Source organism: Miniopterus natalensis, chromosome 17, assembly GCF_054644295.1.
Source record: "Miniopterus natalensis isolate mMinNat1 chromosome 17, mMinNat1.hap1, whole genome shotgun sequence".
NCBI classification, from domain to species: Eukaryota; Metazoa; Chordata; class Mammalia; order Chiroptera; family Miniopteridae; genus Miniopterus; species Miniopterus natalensis.
In genome coordinates, this window is record NC_142097.1 from 1,254,531 (window position 1) to 1,276,718 (window position 22,188).

At 55.3% G+C, this 22,188-nt stretch overlaps 1 protein-coding gene across 2 annotated transcripts in view; it reads right to left on the minus strand.

Annotated features, from left to right (window-relative positions):
* Positions 1 to 1,299: 1,299 nt before the first annotated feature.
* Positions 1,300 to 22,188, minus strand: part of PEMT (phosphatidylethanolamine N-methyltransferase) — a 64,128-nt gene continuing 43,239 nt past the window's right edge. For both annotated transcript variants that reach the window (XM_087826455.1, XM_016215626.2), the window contains exons 3-7: positions 12,461 to 12,576; positions 6,734 to 6,879; positions 4,872 to 4,983; positions 1,874 to 1,948; positions 1,300 to 1,524 (exon numbers count right to left, since the gene is read on the minus strand). In XM_087826455.1, coding sequence (XP_087682581.1) covers positions 1,467 to 1,524; positions 1,874 to 1,948; positions 4,872 to 4,983; positions 6,734 to 6,879; positions 12,461 to 12,576 — 507 coding nt within the window. In that variant the 3' untranslated portion in view covers positions 1,300 to 1,466. The remainder of the gene's footprint in view (positions 1,525 to 1,873; positions 1,949 to 4,871; positions 4,984 to 6,733; positions 6,880 to 12,460; positions 12,577 to 22,188) is intronic.

The window sequence follows — 22,188 nt, forward strand, 5'->3', positions numbered from 1 at the left end:
CTCAGGAAGCCCTCCCTAATAACACCAGGAGGCCCCGTTTCTCTCCTCCAACTCCTCTCACCTCGGAGGGAGACGGGGTGTGGGCTCAGGGTGGGACAGACCTGGGTTCCGACCGGTTCACGTGCTATCACTCACTCATGTATCCCGAGACAAGTCACCAACCTCCCTGAGCCCCATGTCCTCTGCTGCCAAACAGGGGTGACCCCAGTTTTTATGGTCCTCACAAGACACAGCCAGTGCAGGGTGGGCCAGAGCAGGTGCACGCCAAGTCTCTGTGGTTTGGCTCACCCATCCCTTGCCCTCCCACCACAGCCTCAAGCATTGCCAGTAGTGGCCCTAACAGAAGTTCGCCACAGTGCCTTCCCATGGCCTGCTACATGCCAGGCTTCAGGGTCTGGTAGACCAAAGAGGGTTGCAGTCTTCAAGTGGGGTCAGGCAGTGGGATGGGGGTCGGGGGAGGTGGCTGCACATTTAAACTTTCCTGAGAACCTTCATAGCACCCCACGAAGGTGATCTGTCTCCAAGGCCAGCTGATCCAGACTGGACCTGGTAGCCTGGGATTCAGAGAAAATAAGCATCACCATCCAGCTTTCTGCAAATGCATTGGTGTCCTAGGGACCCCAACTCTGGCCCAATCCCTTGGCCTGACCCTTGAGGGGCCGGACGTCTCATGGTTGATGCCCCTCACCAGGCTCAGTCCTTTGGAGCCTGATGCTTTGGGCACCTGAGCTTATCATCTCAGAGCCTTTGCACTGGCCACTCCCGCTGCCTTACAGCAGTCCTCCTCCAATTTGCACCCTCTGGTCATTTGGGTCTCAACTCAAATGTCACCTCCTCAGAGAGGCCTGGACCCTGACCATCATAGCTAACATGGGCTTCCACTTTCACTTTTTAAATTTTCAGCCTATTTTTTACTATCTGATCATTTTCCCTGGATGGGCTGGAAACCCCTGGACATGTGGGGGTGTCGGGCCACTAAATGGTATGATAACACCTCTACCCCAAGGCTGGGCTGGAGGGAGGGAGCAGAAGAGGGGGTGCTGGGGCAGGGGTGGAGCAAGTGGCACAGGAAGCCCAAACGCATGGGCAAGTTCCTTTTCCCAGCCAACCATGGACAGCAGTGCCACCTCAGGGCTGTGAGGCTGCAGTGCCAAGGAGGGCTGTACCAGCCTGACCTGGAGCCCTTGGGGAATGGCCCCTCCAGGAGACTCCTTCCCCACCTGGACAGACACTCAGAGGGGAAGCTGGGGTTAGGGGGCCTTTATTGGTGAGTTAAAAGTGGTGGAGGTGGCAGGGAGGGCTCAGTGGCCACACGATAGCATGTCCAAGACCCCCAGGGCAGCGGTTTCCAAGGCACTGGAGTGGCCCACGCCAGGCAGGCACCGAGCAGCAGCTGGGCACCGTTCACCCCCAATGTGGCACCTGGGAAGGCAGGCCAGGAGGTGCAGACCATCAGTGAAGCCCAGTCAGCTGCTCTTGCGGGACCGGGAGGCTTTCTGCCGGTAGATCTCGGCGGTGAAGGGCCTGCAGGAGGAGGAGGAGAGGCTCTGGTCAGCTGGTCTTGGGGGTGATGCTAATACCCCAGGCCCTGCCCCCCATGAAGCATGGACAGAGTGAAGGTGTCCATGTGAGACCAGGAGGGCCAGGGGCTGCCCTGTCACAGCCTGTCGGGGCCCTCAGCCCCTACTGTGAGTACTCCGAGCTTCCTGTCTGCCCGTGTCATGGCCGGGCATGGCCCAGCTGACCCAGCCTGTCTTGGGCGTGGGAATGGTGGCCATGGGAACAGCCCTGAAGGGAGAGGCAAGACCACTTCATCAGTCACAGTGATGGCAGACAGCAGCCTGGCCCCGGATCCATGACAATGCATACTCACTCCTCGTACAGGGCAGCGACCACGTAGACGAGGGCCACAGCCACAGTCAGCAGCAGGCCGGTGGGGCTGGCGTGTCTGTGGACAAGACACATGGTCAGTCAGTCGGTGCACAGGCCTGGCACTGGGTGCCCCTCCCTGCCAGGCTGGGTCCTGTGGCCGAATGAGCTGGGCCGGTGGCCTCTTTCCAGAGTCTGACTCTCTGTCTTGGGCCAGGGCCCCCACTGTCCAGGTCCTAACTGTCCAGTTCGGCTTGGGTCCTTCGGGCAGGGTCCATGCTCCCTTTTCCCATGTCTCCAGCCACCAGCCAGGAACTCAGGACATCACAGGAGTGAATCAGGGAAGGAAGGAATGACTGGTGTCTCAGAATCACCCAAGTGGCCAAGTGGCCTTTTCTGAACAGGAGGATGTTCCAGGGGACAGCAAATGCTACCCCTGCCCACCAGTATCCTCTTTTCAGGAAATGGGCTGAGGGCTCCCAGCACCAGGCAATGTCCCACAGGCCCCTCTATGGCTGTACTGGCGAGTGCCGCACTGAGGAGCCTGCATGAATCTGCTGTTGAGGTGTCCCCCATCTTTCCCTGGACCCCAGGGACTCAGCAGGGGCTGAGCCACTATCTAGACAGCCAGGGAGGAGAGAGGGAAGGCGGCTGGGGGAATGTGGGCCCAGGCGGGCTCTGCATCCTTGCACTGCCTCCTTCACAGGGTCCCCAGGCTGAGGACCCCGGGGTGGAGGCAGAGGACAGGCATGAGCACTGCGGGACACTCTGCCCAGACCCAGGCCCTCAAGTGTCTCCCTGTGTGGAATCCCAACAAGCCCGAGTGTGCTTGCTGATGCCCTTCCCGTTCTGTGGGCTCCAAAGCCATGTGGAGACACCAAGGCCAAACAGATATCTAGGCTGAGATGAAATCAGCCTCCTAGAGCTTCACTCACTGCCCGATGTGGTTTTCCAGAGCAAGGAGAAACTCTGGGGGGGTTAGGGGGGCAACAGGCTGGGCTCCCCACCTGGGTCAACTTGTAGCCAGCCAGCTCAGGTGGAGCCCAGGGGCTGGGCTCTGTTGCCACAATGTCCCTAAGACTGATGACCTGGGAAGGCAAGTTAACTAGCAGTCACAGAGGTCAGGAATGGACAGGACAGCTCCACAGCTGACTTCTGCTAGCCCCTGGGGTCAGGCCCCGGCACTGAGTCCCATTATATCTACATGAAACGTGCCACTTTCAGAATGCTGGACCTTGACATCCTGACACTCCTGTGCAGAGGGGATTATCTGACTCTGCATATGAGGAAACTGAGGCCCAGAATGACCCCCATGCTGGAGCCCCGACCTGGCCCTGAGCCTGGGCTGGCGGCAGGGTTGGTCCTGGGGACTGCATGAGGCCCTGATGCTGTGCCCCAGCTTAGTGGCCCCAGGAATCCTGTGCCCTGGGGCCTGCCAGGGCTCACACACTCCTGGGCGCTCAGGCACCTGGAAGCCCTGTCTATAGGGCCCCGGGGGGGGGGGGTGACACATGACCTGGGGGTGGCCCTGCTAAGTCAGCATCTTGAAGCCCTCTAATGATTTATCTCTAATGAGCTCTCAGATGGAAGATGGACAGAGGGCTCCATCCCCCAGCACAGCTGAGGCCTCTCCACATGACCATGAGGAGGCCTCATCAGGAGGCCTACAGGTAACCACGCCCCCTACGGCCCCTCATATGTTCCCGACAGCACTGGCTGGGGGTGGGGGGTGGGAGGGGTGCTAATGACCTCACTCCAGGGCACCAGGCACTGGTTGAAGCACAGAGGTGACCCATGTGTGGGCTCTGTCCTTGGAGGGCCCCATCTGAGCACTGATGAGATACCCCATAGGAAGCAGACAGGGTGGGCTTTCTGGAGGAGAGGACACCTCAAATTGGGTTTGGAAGGACAGACTCCGGATAGAAGTGGGAAGGAACAGCCTGTGCTGAGAGGGAGGCGGGAAGGGGCTCAGCTGTCAGTGCCTGGTGGGAGATGCCTGGTGGAGTGAGTCTGGGTGCAGAGCCTGCCCCTGGAAGCCCACTGCCCAAGTCTGGGCAAGAGAGGACAGAAGATGTCTGGTCTAGAATAGAGCTGCAGTGTGTAGGGGGGGTCCCAGCCAGACCCAGAAGCCCCCCTGTAGCTCATCACTCAAAGCCCAGTGCTCTCGGCTCCCGGGAGGTTGGGGCGCAGGAAGGAAGATTGCAGTCCTGACGTTCTACCATTTGAGATTCATTCCTTTGTGTCCTAATGCCTGTAACAGTCTAAGTAAGTGGTCTTTGAGTGTTGAATAAAAGCAAAAACTTTCCACAAAAACTTTCTATGGAAGAGGAGCTAATACAGACAATGGACAAGCGAGCTGCCCTGGAGGGGCATGTGGTCTGAAGCCCGAGCTGGCCGCAGTCCCTGCACTGGCTTCCTTGGCCGCAGCTGCCCACTCCCTCCCATGGGCACCAGGACTCCCTCCTGTGGGGCCAAGCGTTCTGCAAGCTGGGCAGGTGCTCAGACCAGCTCCCCTGACAGTGCCGGAGGCCACCAGGGGTCTGATCCAGGCCCTGGGCAGCTCCGCCTCCTGTGTGGGGTGCCTCGCTTGGGCCCCCCAGCCCTAGTGCTCTCCACAGGGGCCTGCAGTCCATGGTCCACAGGCAAGACTGGTCTGTACATCTTTAAGTGGTTAGAAGAAGAATCGGAAGAATAGTATTTTGAGACACCTGAAAACTATGAAATTTAAATTTCAGCATCTATAATGACACCCAGCCACACCTGTCTCAGGGCTGCTTCCTCACTATGGGGCAGAGCCCTCTTTCCCGCTCGGGGTCAGGCCTCACTCTCTGACCCTATAAAGAAAAGGTTGCCAACCTCTGTTCTAGATGTTGTTTGTGTCCATAGATAAGTAACCCCAAGGGGCAAGAATGGGCCTGATGCCCTGGGCTCCACGAGGCGCGCAGGCTGACATCCCCGGGGGCAGCCAGCAGGAGGCACGGGGAGGCAGGCTCGCTACTCACAGGACGGCCCAGCCCAGGTAGTTGGCTGTGCTGCCCCAGTACATGGGGTTGTCCAGGATGTTAAACGGGAAGGTGGTCACTCTTGCCTCCTTGAGGATCCCGAAGTAATCACCTGTGGACAAGGTGAGGCAGGATTAAAGGGTCACGTCTGGCCACGCCACTGCTGAGAGGGGCTGCGCTGCGGGGCTGCCCTCCAGGAGGCCCCAGGCTAGCGGGGGAGCAGGCCTGATAGCACGCCAAGCCAGAGGCCCGGCAGGCTGCTCAGGGCAGTCACGCAGATCCTCAGAGGGCACGGGCACTGCTCCGGAGCGTGGGCCTCCTCTGCACGGAAATCCCTTGGACCTTCATCCAAGGCAGAAGTAGGACAGCCAAGGCGGGGGGAGCGGCAGAAGCTGCGTCACCCCTTGTCTGGAAACAAAGGGTGTGGGCCAGGGAGGGCTGGGGACAAAGGGTGCAGATGGGGGGGTGCTGGGACAGAGGGTGTGGGCCAGGAAGGCTGTGGGAGGCTTTCTTTCCAGGAGGCAGGAAGTGGGACGGTGGGCCTGAGGCGGCGGCAGGGAAGGAGCCCAGCTTGGGGCTGATGCACAGCAGGGAGGCGACTGCCTGACCTACATCCTCAGCAATTCCAGGCCATTTCTTCTGGAGGCTGCTGCAGAACTGGCATGCTCAGGCTCTTCCCCACTCCCCTCCCACCCTGATTCTCTCTTCAGGCGAGTCTCACCGAGTGGTCCTGACCATGCACTGCCCCACACTGCCCTGGGGGCGGGGGGCTCCACTAGCTGCTTCCTGGCTCTGCGCCCACTCTGCCACAGCACCCATGGAAAGCTATTCACACCCAGAGAGGACTGAACTGGCCAGCACAGTGCCCTCCTCCCTCCTGTGGCCCTCGCCCTGGGCCCCACCGTGATTGCCTCCTCCTGGTCCCCGGGGTCTTGGCCCCACCAGTCCAACCTTCTCATTGCTGAGAGAGCACCTTTCCTCCCTGGGAGTGCAGCTCAGTCCCCTGCATGGCCTTTGGGGACCCTTGCCTGCCTCCCCAGCATGCTGTCCACCACTTCCCTTGAGTTCGCTGTTTGCTCTCAGGCCTGTCCGTCCCCCCCCACCCCCCACCAGCCCACTCCTGACTGCCTTTCTCCCCAGATTCCTTGCTAAGCACTCCTCTCCAGCCCAGGCCTTGCTAGGGGGCAGAGAGGGTGCTACTCCGCAGCTGCTCATGAACACAGCCCTGAGAGCTGTGTGGCCCCTGCTGCGGCCACAGTGCCCAGGCCCGAAGCACCGAGACAGCAACTGAACAGAGATGCCCAGACAGGCTGGGGCACCCGACGCCACCCAGGCCCTGGACGAAACAGGCCAAGTCCCCACAGCTGGCAGGGGCCTGAGAGGAGAGGATGACCCAAGAACACCTGACCTAGCCCATCTGAGAGCCAGGCACCTCTATGTGCCACCTGCTTGCTGGGAGGGGCTCCCTCTGAGGGCAGCAGCTGCCTCCCCCTTTCTTTCCCTGTTCCCAAGGTCGCCCTTGCCCTTGCAGCCATCTTCTGTGGCTTTTTCCTTCCTGAGGATGTCTGGCCAGGCCAGCACTGAGCTCCCACCCAGAATCAGAGAAGGAAGAGTGTCCCTGGCCCCTCACTCACTCGATCCTGGCTTATGGTCCAAACAGAGCAGACTAACAGCCCGCCTGGCCTGGCAGCCAAGCAGCTGGACAAGATAGGAGAGGCTACCTTCCTGAGCTAATCGTGGACAAGCCGAGGCCTAGAGGAGGGAGGTGCCCCGAGCCCCACGTAGACGTCACAGGTGGCAGGGCAGTCAGCCACCCCTCCTCCTTCCCTGGACCCTGAATGGGTCAGCTCTTGGGGTCTCACCTAGGAAGGTCCCAGTGAAGCCCAGAGCAGAGAAGCTGGAGAGCACCAACACGCTGCCGACGCCCAGGAGCACGAGGCCAGCCCCATAGGCGGTGGGGTTATCCAGGCTGTCCATCCTGGGCTGGCTCTGCATGGCCTGTGTGAACCTGCAGGTGGGGGCAGGGGGGTAAGGGGTCACTGTGGTGAAGACAAGGCTGCCACCCCTTCCCACCCCATCCCCCAAGTGGCCCCCAGAGTGGCCAGTCCAAGTATCTCAACTTGGTGCCTATTAGGGCCAGGCAGATGAAGAGGCTGCAGGTGGGGTGCAGGGCACAAGGAGAGCACTGTCCTGCCCAAGGGGGGGCCGCCCTGAAGCACCATGAGAGCAGTGGCACAAATGGGGCCCAGGCCTGCCAGAATTTTTGGTTTTTCACGAGAAGTCAGAAATTCTGACTTGTATATGAAGTAGCCTAATTTTAAAAAAAAATTAAAAATAGGCAATTAATGAAAACTATTTTGGATTCTGTGCACGTCAGCAGGCCAGATTCAGCCCAAAGACCAGCAGTTTGCAAACTCTGATCTTGTCCAGCCAGCAACTGGTACGGTGGAAAAAAGTGAACTTCAGGAAATTAAAGATTCTGCCCCAGGCTGCATGCAGGCACTGGTGCCCACGTGCCCCTGACCTGGACTCAGTGCCATGAGGCCTCAGGCGAGCTCTGCCCTCTCCAGCCTCCTTGGCCCCTGCAGAGGACTGGCCCCATCCCAGGCAGCACCTCAGAGATCCTGCGCATCTTCCTTCCACACCTGAAATGCCCCCAGAAATTTCCCTTTGGGGCCAAGGCATGGAAGGCCTTGGTCAAGGTAAGTGGGTTGACCAAACAGGGGTGACTGTGCTAGTGGGTTTTGAGATTCAGGTTCTCCAATTGGCTCCTGAAGACTGGAAGGCGCCCGGCCGGGCATGGCTCAGCGGTTGAGCATTGACCTAGAATCCAGGAGATTGGGGTTCGATTCCCGGTCGGGGCACATGCCCAGTTTGCAGGCTAGGCAGCCGATCAATGACTCTCTCATCATTGATGTTTCTATCTCTCTCTCTCCCCCTCCTTTCCTCTCTCTGAAATGAATAAAGATATGTTTAAAAAAAAAAAAAGACTGGAAGGCTGCGTGCAGCGAGGGTCAAGGGCCTGGGCTCATAGTAATGCACAGGAGCAAGGCTCAGGGTCTACCTCCTTGGTAGGCAGGCACTGGGGAGAGGGGCACTCTCCAAAGTAAGGATATGTGTGGGAGCAAGAGATGCATGTACCACGAACATACACTTCCCATTCCCCATGATCATAGGAAACAAGATCTCCTGCCTCACCAGGGACAACTACTCGCACTCACTTTGTACTATGTACTCCTAACTGGGGAGCTCACTACCCACCCACCCATTCATCTGAGTTTCTCTATCACCACCCATTAGTCTATCCTCTGTCCAACCACCCATCTTCCACCCACCCATCTTCCACCCATCCATGCACCACCATAATGTTTGCCAGACTCTTGTAAGCAGAACAAACTCACCATCTTCATTCATTACATTTGTAAGTTCACACTGTCATAAAACTATCCTTATGCTCAGCTAAAAAATGCCTTCTGGGAACTCTCCGCCAACTACCCTCGGCTTAGAGAACAGAGGTGGCTTCTCCCTCCCGACATCTTCCTGGTGCCCGGTGCACCCCAGGCAGAGGGGTTACAGCAGCACATTCATCGGCAGGAGGACAAGCAGCAGCCTTGCCCTTCTCCTCCCACGCCCCCCAGAGCAGAGAAAGGTCTGTGCGCAAACAGCAAACAGGACACCGTGCGCAGAAGCCTTCAGGATGACCTGTCAAACAGGCACAGGTGTCAGGGCACGCCTGGTCACTGGTCACGCTGCCCATAGCCCTAGCTTTCCACCCACCACTGCCCTCCCTCAGCCCTCCGGCTGCCAGGGCTCAGGGTCACCTGCCCGGCTACAGGTTGAGACTCGGACTGGCTCAGGATCACACACACCCAGTGTTGTACCAGGTCAGCATGCCATGCGACACCCCTCCAGGCCCTCACCTGACTTTCTGGTAACCCTGCAGCCAAGCACACCTTCTACCCTGCAGACCCAGCAGCTGAGGCCATGGAGCTGGCAGTCTTGGCACCCGGCCTCAGCAACCTCCCGCCTCTCCTGTCTGCACATGGTGGAATGCGGGCACGGAGAGGGTGTGGGCCCTGCAAGGCTGACTGACTACTAAAGGCTAGCTCACCCACGGGCTCCGGGATCCTTGGCTACCCCTGCACGAAGGACCATAGAAAGAGAGAACAGACAGAGAGACAGAGAGAGAAAACACTCATCCCCATGCTCTTGAGGGCTGGGGTGACCCCACTGTCCAGCCCCCACTGGCACCTACTTACTCATCCCTGCCCGGCTGACACCAGCCCCCAAACCTAGGGCAGTGAGGCCCCATCACAGCCATCTGCCTAGAGTTCTCTGGGGCGCCCACAGCCACCTGATAAAAGGGCCAAGGGCCCCTGGCAGACAGCAGGATTGGGCACCCTGGGCCTCAGTATTTGCCTCTGTATGACGGTGACAGTGACCCCTCCCATGTCCCCATGCAAAGCTGCTGCCAGGCAGCTGTGCACACGCTGGTGAGCACCGGAAATGCCAGGCTCAGCCTCAGGGCTGTAGACAGTGGGAAGGAGGAGTGAGCCCATGTGACACTGGGACTGATGAAGCGTCGGGCACGTAGCACAGGGTCCAGAGGCCAGTGAGGCTCGACTGAGATGTGTGTGATGGAAGAAATTCACCCGGGGGGGGGGGGCGCGCAGGGAGAGCATTCCAGAAAAAAATAGCTGGGCTGGTGGGGAAGCCTGCAACAGGCCTCCAGGTCTGCCATGAAGAGCCAGGAGAGCCTCCTGCGTGGGCAGAGGAACAGAGGGGGAGCCCAGTTTCCTGCTCTTGCTGGGCCAGCTCCAGCTCCTCTACCAAGGGCGTCCCCAGGGAGCACCTCTCCAGCTCTCCCCACAAAGCGCTCCTGGTGCTCACTGGGTTTCTCAGCAGAGAAGCTGGGCCAGGCTCCTCCCAAATTCTGTGCGGGTGCCCTTTGTACACACGGGCCACACCCTCTGCACACTCGGGCCACGGCAGGTAGGAATGTGTGGCTGGCCCTAGTCAGGTGACCTGTGATGTTCCAGTTCCTTCCTCCATGAAGTCAGGAAAGCACAGTCCATTCCACATGGAAAATTAATGAAGGAACATTAATGAAGGCTCTGAGGGCACGGTAACAGGCTGAAGTAATGAACAGGAGATAATTTCATTTAGAAACATTCTACACTGAGGGTGGGAGTGGAAACATTCATTTGTCTCCAGTTCTATTTTTAAAAGTTAAATTGAGCTTTTGGTCAGCAATGTGACTTCAGCACTCTGCTCCCCAGAGATCCTGGAACCAGGGTGGAGGCAGGGAGAGGGGTCACTGCCATTGTGTGCTGGCCACACACCAGGCACCGAGATTGGCCTCTGGCTCTAGCCTCCTATAGCAGCTCCACTCCAGCTGCCAATGACCCTTCCAGATTCCACACTAACTAAGGCCCTTCCTACAAGGCAAACTCTCAAGTGCCCCCACAGCCTACAGAGTTAAGACTGAGCCCACCCATGCCTCCTCCTCCGTCGGCCCAGAACTCCCTTCCACTGTAGGGCCAGCAGGCCTGCTAAGCTCCCTGGGTGAGCCCAGAGCCCACGCCCTGTGCAATACCCCCCACCCCCACCCCGAGTCAGGGCATTTCAGAGATGCAGTTAAGGTCTCCAGTCAGCTGACCCAACCTGCTGACCTGGAAGAAGCCGAGGGCCTCTGTGGGTGTCAAGGAGCAGCAGGAAGGCTCTGGGAGCAGAGGGCCTCAGTGCTGTAGACACAAGGACTGGTCCTCCCACATCCCATTCTCCGGCCATGCTCACTGCACAGTCTGACTGTCCTCCTCTGCTCTCTGCCCCCATATGATGCATGGGCGCAAATACCCACCCTGACCAGCTGTGGTGACTATGGGGTGCTACGTGATGTCAGTGACTCCGGGCTCAGATAGGTACCTCTGGACAGTCACCTTGCCCAGACTCTGGGCTGAGAGCTGTGGGGTGCGAGCCCTTTGCTGGCTGTGCACAGGCCCTGCTAGCAGTCCCAACACACCCTCAGAGAGGCTCTCTCCAGCTCTCTGCCCTTCCTTAGCCTCATCACTCCTGTGGGGACCGCTCCTCTCTACCAGCCCTGGAAGCGGTGCCAGGGGCTCAGAAGGTGGCCCTGAGGCTGGCCTCACCAAGAAGCAGGCTCCCCGCCATCCTACTAGAGGGGCCTCGGCTCCCAGTCATGGGGACCCTGCCATTGCAAGGGGGCCACTCCATGTGGCAGAGCGGGCAAAGAAGGCCATTCCCTCTCCCTCTAGACTTCCTGCCCCGAGCTGTAAAACCTTGAACACATTGCTGCTTCTTGCCCAGCCTCAGCTTTTCCATCTGTACAATGGGACCCTTCTCTGCCTGAGACTGCAAATGTGGAAATGCTCCCTGGGGCATGAGAGCTGAGCCCCTGCCGCTCTGTGCAGTGAATACCCCTCTCTGGAGGATGTCTTCATGTCATTCAACCCAGAGCAGATGCCATGGGCCCCGCCAGGACCCCTTGAGATAGCCATTCTGCCTGGAGCAAAGGAGTAAAGGGATAAGAGGCAGCCTGAAAGGCTGAGCAGCACAGCCTGGAGTCAAGGTCCAGAGGGGAAGGCTGGCCTTGGCAGGGCCTCCTGACCATGCTCCCCGACAGTGGGGAGGCACAAGCGTGTCCCTACAGGTGGCCTGGACACGCGTCTCTAGGTGTGTGTGAGGGGCCCAGCCAGCACCTATGACCTACCTGTGGTACCTACAGAAGCCCGCTTCCCATGTGCAAGCTGCCTTACCTCCCCTCCGTGCCTGCAGGGAAGGGGCAGGGGCAGGGGCAGGGCCAGGGCAACGACCCCTGAGACTCAGCCCTGCGACGGCTCCCATGTGGGGGGCAGGGACTCTCGTGTGCCAGTTCTGTTTTTTTTAAAGCACCACATGGGCTATGTTCACTCCACTCATGGAACCCCAGGATGTGAGAACCAGGCTCAGGGAAGGGCAGTGCTGGACGAGGCCACATCTGACCACTGGCTCCAGCTCCTTCTCTCCACAGCCTCGTCCACCCCAGGGCTCCCTGCCTTGCATCCGGGCAGCAGTGTCTGCTCCAGTGTCCCAAGGGTGGTGCCTCATCGTGCAGAACAAGCTCACCACCCTGGCTCTTCTCCGATGGCAGGAAGGTAGCACATCCCACGTGCTGAGGGGCTCAGTGACACCAGCTGGCTGACCCTAGCCCAGGTCTGGGTGAGGCCCTGCTCCCCAAGGGGCACCTGCCTCCTACCTGAACTTCCCGGAGGGGATTCCTATAGCGGCTCTGTCTACACGCTGGAGGCCAGGGATATGCAAGCCTGGGGCCACTCAGGCCTGTCCTCTGTGCCTGAGTCCCAGGCAGGTGGCACCATCCCTTCCCAAGGTCACAAGGACTCCTCTGCTGATAAGGGTCTAACAGCCCAGGAAGGGAAGGGGCGGCTTGCTGGGGCCTAAGGCCTCAGAGAGCCAAGTCCCCTGTGAATTCAGACACAATACTCCTACGTCCTGATGGACCCCAACACCCCCAGCAGTGGCCACCCGCACTCAGGTGTCCTGGGTGCTCACAGTGGGCAGGGTGGGCTTACCAGTGTGAGCGCAGGGCGTTCAGCAATAGGATGGCCCCGCCCAGCATGTAGCAGGCCAGGTAGGGGGAGCCTAAGGCTCTGCTCAGCTTTCGGGTTTTCTGTTCCCATCTTGCAACCTGAGTGGGGAAAGAGAAGAAAGCATGTGAGATGTGTGTTGGGAGGAGCCCAACTGGGGGAGATGAGAGCAGACCTCTGTGCTCCACGGCCCTGAGGCTCCGATTCTGAGGAGGGAGGACATGGGAGCAGCTCCCAGGGATGTCCAAGGTCTTTAGTCCCATCTGGGTGACACAGTCTTACAGGAAGCAACCTCTGCCACCAAACACACTCAAACACCTCCAGAAACAGAAGAGAGCTGGCAGCCCTGAGCAGCATCCTCCAGGCCTCAGCCCGTCACACACAGCTCCAGACACCCAGGCAGACTACAGATGCCCAGGCCAACGCAGAAGACAGGGAGGAGCTGCTAAAATGGACGGAGGCTCTGCCAAAGGAAGCCCGGACGACCGGCAGGGAGCACAGGCCCAGCACCCCCAACCCAGCCTGAGTGGTGCTCTTGCAGTGTCCCCCACTGGGCAAGGCCGAGAAGGGGTGACCCACAGCCCCACCCCTGCTTCCCCAGCACCTCCGAGGCACAGGCCTTCAAGCTTCCAATTCTTATTTTATTTTTCAAACCAATTACAGCCACAGTCAACCTTCAACAGCCAGCAGGGAAGCAAAGTGAACAGACAGCTCTAAAGACTGCCCTCCTGTCTCTGCTGTCTCTCAGGCCCCAGCTGCCCTGCACCCAGGTCCCAGCCACTGCACCAGGCACACTGGCAAAGAACAGGGAGAGCTGGGCAGGAGACCAGGTAGCTGCCCTCTGATTAAGTGAGCAAGCTGCCGCCCGGGGCCCTGATGTGAGTATATTCACAGGCAGGGAGAATCTCAAGGGCCGGCCAGTGCTCTTTGTTTCTGGGGCGCTGCAGGACTGGGTCCTGGGGCTATCTCTCTCCACTGTGGCCTCTGCAGCGATTCTGCCTGTTGCCCTGCTCGGCTTCCCAAATGGACCTACCTTTGGGGGTGGGGGGCACTAATCAGTGGGGAGAGTGATTGGCAGCTCCACGCTCACCAATGATTTGGCCCCAGAGGCTTCCACGCCTGTCCTCAGATTTCCTGAGAAGTAACCCGTGGGCGGAGGAAGGGGGTGTTTCCAGGCTGAAGTTTACAGGAAGGAGCAGTGAGTGAGGTGGCTCCTGGGCCTCCCCCAGTCACAGCTCTGCTGTTGGCATGCTGCCCAATTCCCCCAGAGGTGAACGAGCCGTTTGCTCAGCTCCAGGCAGGTGGCCTCTGCTGACCCCAGGCGTAGCTCCAGTACTCAGAGAGGAAGGGGCAAGGGCTCAAGGCCTGGTGGCCTACACGTGTCATGATGGGGCCAAGGGTCACAGAGTTCATACTCTGGCTTTTTAAAAAATTTTGAAATAAAATTTCAAAGTGGTGTTTAGTTGTGCAACCATCACCATGGTTTAATTCCAGAACACTTCCATCACCCACATGGAAGCCCCATGCCCATTAGCTCCCTCTCCATCCCCCTCCCCAGCCTCTAATCTACTTCCCGCCCATCCTGGAAGTTTCATATAAACAGAATCACACATGGAACTTTGACTCTGGTTTCTTTTACTTAACATAATTTTTTTTGAGGTTCGTCCACGTTGTAGCAAGTATCAGTACTTCATTCTTTTTTATGACTGAATAATATTCTATTGTATTAAAATACTACATTTTATCCATTTGGCATGACATTTGGATTGTTTCCACCATTTTGCTGATACAAATAGTGCTGCTACTAGCATCCACGTACAAGTTTTGTTTTTTCAGTCCTTACCTGAGGATATTTTTTCCATTGCTTTTCAAAGAGAGGGAAGGGGGGGGAGATCAACTGGTTGCCTCCCACACGCACCCCCACTGGGACGGGGGATGGAGCCTGCAACCCAGGTACATGCCCTTGACCGGAACTGAGCCCGGGACCCTCAGCCCGCGGCCTGACGCTCTATCCACTGCCCACACTGGCAGGGCCCGTGCACACGTTTTGTGTGGATGTGTTTTCCATCCTCTTGGGTGTATCCTTAGGAGTGGAACTGCCAAACTGCTATTTATCGCGGCTGCACCATTTCCCATCCCGGCAGCAGTGTGTACGCCTTCCAATTTCTCCATGTCCTTGCCAACACTTGCTATTTCCATTTTTTAAAATCGTAGCCTTTCTGGTGGGTGCAAAAGGCAGGTCATTGTGCCTTGCTTTGCATTTCCCCACTGACTGGAGGCCGCTGAGCACCTTTCCATGCACCACTAGCCATCTGTACATCTCTGAAGAAAAGTCTCTTCCAGTCTGTTGCCCATTTTTTAAATTGGGTTGATTCTCTTTTTTTCTAATCCTCTCCCAAGGAGTGAGGATATGTTTTCCATTGATTTTATTAGAGAGAGTGAAAGGGAGGGAGGGAGAGGAAGGAAAGAGAGAAGAAGAGAGAACCAACTGGTTGCCTCCTGCACGTGCCCCACCCGGGGGGGCGTGCAGACCTGCAAGCAGGCGCCCCGTGACGGAACTGAGGCCCAGACCCTCTGGCGTGGGGGCTGGTGCTCTGACCGCTGGGCCGCGCAGCCAAGGCTGACTGTCTTTTTGTTCTTGAGCTGTACAAGTTATCTATACAGATTGTGGGTCTTTACCAGGCATAGGATTTATAAATATTTTCTCCCATTCTGTGGGTGGTCTTTGCCTTTTCTTTATGTTGTTCTTTGATGAACAAAAGTTTTTTATTTTGATGGGCCACTTTGTTTCAACCCAACTCAGCCAGTCTTCCTCCAGGGCCTCCTGGAGTGTGCTTGGCACTATGGCTAAGGCTCCAAAAATTAATAAACAGCCAGGTCTACCTTCAGGGAGCTCAGAGTCTACCAGGATAATACATGGAGCTGGGTTTTCTGTGTGCCTGTCCCTATGCCACACGAACTGGCCAAGCAGATTTGCATTAAATCAAGAGGGCACCTGGGAGGGTCAAACAGCAGGGCAGGTTGTGTGGGCCGGCAGGGTTCCTTCCGAAGGTCTCTGGAAGACACAGCCTCCCTCTGTAGCAGCTGGACCACAGAGTAAACAGAGGTCCTTTCAGAGCGACTGCCCATTAGAAAAGAGGCAAGTACAACCACCAGTGAGTCCAAGAAGAAATAAAAAAATACCTTGAGACAAAGGAAAATGGAAATACAACACACCAAAATTCATGGGATGCAGCAAAAGCAGTTAGAAGAGTGAAGTGCAGCCCTGGCCGGTGTTGCTCAGTGGTTAGAGCGTCGGGCCCCCTGCGCCTGTAAGGGTCGAGGGTTCTTCCCGGTCAAGGGCACATACGTGGGTTACAGGTTCCTTCCCAGGCCTGGTCGGGGCATGTGTGGGAGGGAACCAATTGATGTGTCTCTCACAGCGAGGTTTCCTTCCCTCCCTGCCTCCCTCTCTCTAAAAATCAATGGAAAAAACACCTCAGGTGTGGATTACCGAAGAAGTAGAGAGAAGCCCACAGCGGTATAGGCCACCTCGAGAAACAAGAAAAACCTCAAATAAACAACCTAACTTTTCACCTCAAGGAACTAGAAAAAGAAGAGCAAATAAAGTCCAAAGTTAGTAGAAGGAAGGAATTAACAAGGTCAGAATAAAAATAAATGAAACAGAGACTAAAAAGACAATAGAAAAGATCAATGAAACTAGTAATTGGTTTTTGAAAAGGTACACAAAATTGACAAGCCTTTAGGTAGACTCACCAAGAAAAAAGAGGGTTCAGATAAACATAATCAGGAATAAAAGAAGAGCTGTTATAAACGATGCCACGGGAATACAAAGGGCCGCAAGAGACTGCTGTGAAATAGTGGCCTACAACTGGATAACCCAGAAAAAATGGACACGTTCCAAGACACAGGCTGACGACCAAAACAGTCGTGAAGAAACAGAAAATCTGAACACACCAAGCACTAGTGAGGAGACTGGACCGGTCGTCGAAAACCTCCCAACAAACAAAAGTCCAGGACTAGACGGCTTCACTGATAAACTCTACCAGACATTTAAAGAAGAATTAACACCAATCTTTCTAAAAACTCTTCCCAAAAAACAGAAAAAAGGGAACACTTCCAAACTAATCTTATATTAGCCCGCTGCCAAAGCCAGACAAGGGCAGCACACGGAAAGAGAATCACAGGCCAATATCCCTGACGAGCACAGACGCAAAAGTCCCGAACAAAGCACTAGCAAACCACATTCAACCGTACACTAAGGAAAGAAGAGGTGGTGTGTGCATAGTGTGTGTGTATACACAGATACAATGGAATACTATTCATCCATTACAAAAAAGAATTTGGGACCATGTGGATGAAACCTGAGGGCATTATGCTAAGTGAAATAATTTAGACATAGAAAGACAAATACCTGTGATTTCACTTATACGTGGAACCTAAAAACAACAAAAACGAGCTCACAGACACAGAGAACAGACTGGTGGTGCCAGAGGCAGGGGGTCGGGATGGGCACAATGGGTGACGGGCTCAAAAGGTACAAGCTTCCAGTTACAAGTGACAGACAAGTCTGGGGGATGTAACGCTCAGCATGGGGACTACAGTTAATAACATTGTATTGAATATTTCAATGTTGCTAAAAGAATAAATCTTAAAAGTTCTCATCATAAGAAAATAATTCTGTAACTACGTATGTGACCAATGTTAACTAGATTTATTGTGATCATTTCGCAATGTACAGAAATACTGAATCATTATGTTGTGCACCTGAACTATAATGCTGTATGTCAATTATACTTCAGTAACAAATTAATTTTAAAAACCCAACAAATTATAAGGATTATAAACCCAGGTCAAGTGGGATTTATCCCAGGGATGCAAATCCACAATGTGCTAACCCACATTAGTAAAATGAAGGGTAAAAATCATATATAACTACCTCCACAGATGCTTTTGCATTTGACAAAATTCAACATTTATGATAAAAATCTCAACAAAGTGAGTAAAGAGAAAATAAAGCCCATATATGACAAATCCACAGCTAGCATCACACTCAGGGGTGAAAAGCCCAAAGCTTTTCCTCCACGACCAGGAACAGGACAGGGGTGCCCCTCTCACCACGTGTTCAACACAGCACTGGGCGTCCCGGCCAGAGCACTCGGGCAAGAGAAAGAAATAAAAGCCACCCAATCAGAAAGGAAGGAGAAAAACTCTCACTATTTGCAGATGACAAGATAGAAAACCCTAAAGACTCCATCCCCCCAAAATCTGTTAGAATTAATAAACAAATTCAGTAAACTTGAAGGACACAATATCAACATACAAACGCGGGGTGCATTCCTACATACTAACAATGACTGTCAGAAAGAGAGATGAAGAAAACATGCCCATTCACAACTGCATCAAAAGGAATAAATGCCTAGGAGTGAACTCAACCAAGGAGGTGAAAGACCTGCACACAGAAAACTGTAAGACACCGATGAAAGAAACTGAAGATGCAAATAGATGGGAAGCTATTCCGTGCTCATGGATTAGAATATTGTTAAAATGTCCACACTACACAAAGCACTCTGCAGATTCAATGCAATTCTGATCAAAATTTCAATGGCATTTTTCACAAAAATAGAACAAACAGTCCTAAAAATCGTATGGAACCACATAAGACTCTAATAGCGACTGCAAACGTGAGACAGAACAGAGCCGGAGGCATCCTACCCGACTGCAAGCTACATTCCAAGCAGTTTGGTACTGGTTAAAATCAGACACAGATAATGGAGCCACTGAGGCAGCCGTTCTCCTGTTCAGATGGCATGGTCCCCGCCCCACCAGACACGCCCAGCGCTCTCTCTGCCTCTGCCCTCCTGCTTGGGCCTCCAGCTCCCCTTGCCTGCGGGACGGCCCCACCGTGACTACAGGATTCCACCCTCTGCCCACGCTAGCTGCCCCAGATCCCCGCAGCCACACCAGAGCCTCCTCACTCCTCTCAACTCCCGCCACGCCTCCTGGAGGAGCTACGGTTCAGACACCACCACACCTCTGCACTTGGTGCTGTGTCCAACACAGGGCTGCTCCGAGAGGAGGAGCCGGGGGACCCTTGTCCACAGGAATGAACGAATGAATGCTTGACATACAACAGCTCAGGCCCCCCACGGAACATGACTGGTGAGAACTTCTCTGACCTCTGCTCTGTGTCCACCCACCCTGCAGGTGGCCCCATTTAAAGTGAGCAAGAGCTCAGAGGGGCCAGGAGAGGTGGAGAGCTCCCGGAAGAGGGGAGGGGTCCAAAGGCCCTTGGGGAAAGGCATGGTGTGAGGCAGAGCCAGAGCGGGGCGTAAGTGTTGGCCCACTCATACCTGCCCCGCCCCATACACAGCCCGGCCCTGGCCTTCCAGGTCCTTCGTGAGGCCTGCTCCAATCTGGCTAGAGTGCCCTCTCAGTACCCAGAGCCCTACACCTGCTCTGGGCACCCCTCTGAGAACAAAGAACCAGCAGCACAGGGCAGTGTCCAGTAGCCCCACAGCTGAACTGCCCCCCATCATTGCCCACAACTTCACTTAGCTGGCACTGGCTCACTCAACACCCTCCACCAGCTTATTGATAAATGATCAGTTTTGAGGCGCACCCAACACTTCCCCTTGCAGTGAATTCACACCTGGACCTGACTGCCTGTGAGAGGGTCCCCAGGGTCCAAAGTCAACCCAGACAATGGGGGAGATCCCAGCACAGCAGCATGACCTGTGACCTCATGTTGTACCCGAGGAAATGGAATGAAAATGATAATACAACATATCAAAATATGCTAAAGCAGTGCTATGGGATTTCTATCCCTGGGCACCAACCTACATTAGGAAAGGAGGGAAGGTCTTGAGTGAGTGTCTCGGCTTCCACCGTAAGACCGAAGAGAAAGTGAAACCCATGTAAGTACAAGAAAGTCTGGAGTGGAACCTGTGGAGTAGAAAACAGAAAAGCAATAGGACAAAATCAATGACACAAAGAGCCGTTTCCCTGGATAATATTTCTAAAAAATATTAAGAAAGAGAAAAGACACAAATTCTCAATATCAAGAATGAAAGAAATCACTACAAAGTCTGTGGGCTTAGGGGGTAATGGGGAACATGCAAACGTCACAGCCATAAATCCGACACCTAGTCCAGGCCCAGGAGCTCCACTGGCCAGTTCCACCCAGCACCTCAGGAAGAAATACCACCTGCTCAAGGCACTGAAGGTCCTAGAGAGCTCGATAAGGTGATCTCCTGTGGGGAAGGTTTGATGGAATCTGAGATATGGGCAAGGCTGGTGCACTGAAAACAGGCATTGCTGAGCAAATGTGAGACCTAAACGAATGAACAGGTTCACAGGGCTCTCGGGCCTGACACTCCCAAGAGACAGCCCCCAACTTACAACGGACTAAGTGGTGCACATTCCGTGGAAACTGCGCCCAGGCTTCTGGGTTTGGGTCGGTTTCCGGGCTAGCAATGTGCACGCGATGCCCTTGGGCTGCTGGCACACACACTGCAGCGCAGGATTAAATCCGTTCTCGATTTAGGATATTTTCAGCTTATGATGGGTTCACTGAGACGTAACCTATCATTTGTCAAGGAGCATCTGCATTAGGAAGATGTCAGGTCTCCCCCGGTTGGTCTACAGACTGAACACGATCCAATTAAAATCCCCACAGGCCTTTTGTTGCAAATTGACAACCTGATTCTAAAATTCATATGGAAATGCAAAGAACTTAGAATAAAACAACTCTGAGAAAGAACAAATTTGGACTGATGCAGCCAGACGTCAAACTGTATTACAAAGCAGCAGTAATCCAGACGGGCCAGCACTGGCGTGAAGATGGGCATGGAGATCACTGGGCCAGAACAGCAAGCCCAGAAATAAACCTGCGGACAGGAGGCCGACTGATCTGTGACAAACTAAGACAGTTTTTCAACAAATGTCACTGGACATCATATGCAAAAGCAGTGGCTTCAGTCCATTACTCGGACCATATACAAAAATGAACTCAAATGGATCATAAATTTAAATACAAACCCTAAAGCTATAAAACTTTTAGATGAAAACATACTAGAAAATCTTTATGACCCTGAGTTATATACTGATTTCTTAGGTATAGCATAAAAAACATCATTCATAAAAGAAAAAAATCGATAAATGTCTGGCTGAATAACTGGAGGGGCTGTGGGTCCTGCGACTCTCTCCCCCCACGTGACCGTGGCCTCTGGACGAAGCTCCTCCTCCAGAGCGAGGGCGGCTGTGAGGCAGCAACCACGGCTCGGCCGGCAGCCAACGCGCGCACAGCGGCTTCCACACCGAGGGACGCACGGCGCGCCTGTTGCAGAGGTGACTTGCCAAGGGAGCACAGGGAGCAGACAGACGCTGGCCACGCATGGAGGACTGCACCAGCCCCGCCCCAGCCCCGACGCAGGCCAGCCGCCGCCCTCAGCACCTTCTCGGCCTCTCTTCACCCTTAGCCTCCCCCCCAGCTGGGCCGGGGCGGGTGAGGTCCCACGATGTGCGCTGCCACGGCCCAGCTGGCCCCAGCTGGGAGGCTGAGAGAGGATGACAAACCCGACTCATCTTCGGGACCCTCTACCCTAACCAGACCCTGAGCCTGTCCAAGCACATAAGCCAAGTCCAAAGGCCTCCTCCACCCACCCGGGATTACCTGGAGCCAGCATCCGTGGTCCCAAAGCACACCAGGCAGCCTCCACATCTTTCCCCCTGGGGCAGGGGGCCTGGGGAGTCTTGTCACCCTCTGTCAAGAACCTGCACTCCATCGGCACCTCCTGCCCAAGGCTGGGAGCATGGGGGGAAGAACAGATTGGGAAGGGCGAGTTTACCAGAAAGTGGCTCCTGTGGGTTTAGGCAGGGACATCATGGCATGGAGCGGCCCTCTCCTGACAAGGCCTCTTCCACCTGGGGCACCTGGGTGCCGCTTGTCAGCACGCCCCCTGCACTGGCTGGGGGAGCACAGAAGGGGGTCCAGCCCAGCGGGAGATGCGGGCTCATCGGGCGGGATTAGCTCTTCTTCCAAGCTGCTCTCATTCACGGTGCTGAGGGTCTCTATGGCCCACAGCCCAGACCTGTGGGAAACCTGCCCCCAGCCTGAGCCAGGGTCCAGGCGGTCTGAGTGGGCAGGCAAGACTGCTCAGCGCCCTTCAGGTCAGGGAGCAGACCAGGGCGGACTGGAAGAGATTCAGGCTGGACAATGGCCACACCTTTGGCTCCTTTTCCTGTATCCACCTGAGACTCAAACCACAGTCTCTAACCCCATTTACAAAGACAACCACGTCCCGGGTGCTGGGCCAATGCTGCCCTGGGAAGAAGGAAGGAACAATACCGAAACTAACAACCCGATTCAAAATGGGCAATGGGCCTTTAGACACTTCTGCAAAGGAGATATATGAATGGCCAGTGAGCACACGAAAAGGCGCTCAGCATCACTAATCACCAGGGAAACGCAAATCAAAACCATAACAAGAAACCACCTCACACCCATTAGGATGGTTATTATAAAAGAAACAAAAACAAAACAAACAGAAAACAACAAGTGCTGGCGGGGATGTAGAGAAATGGGAACCGTGTGCACTGATGGTGGGATTGTAAAACGGCACAACCGCCGAAGAACACAGTATGGAAGTTTCACAAAAAATTAAAAACAGAACTACCATAGGATCCAACAATCCCACTGCTGGGTATTTACC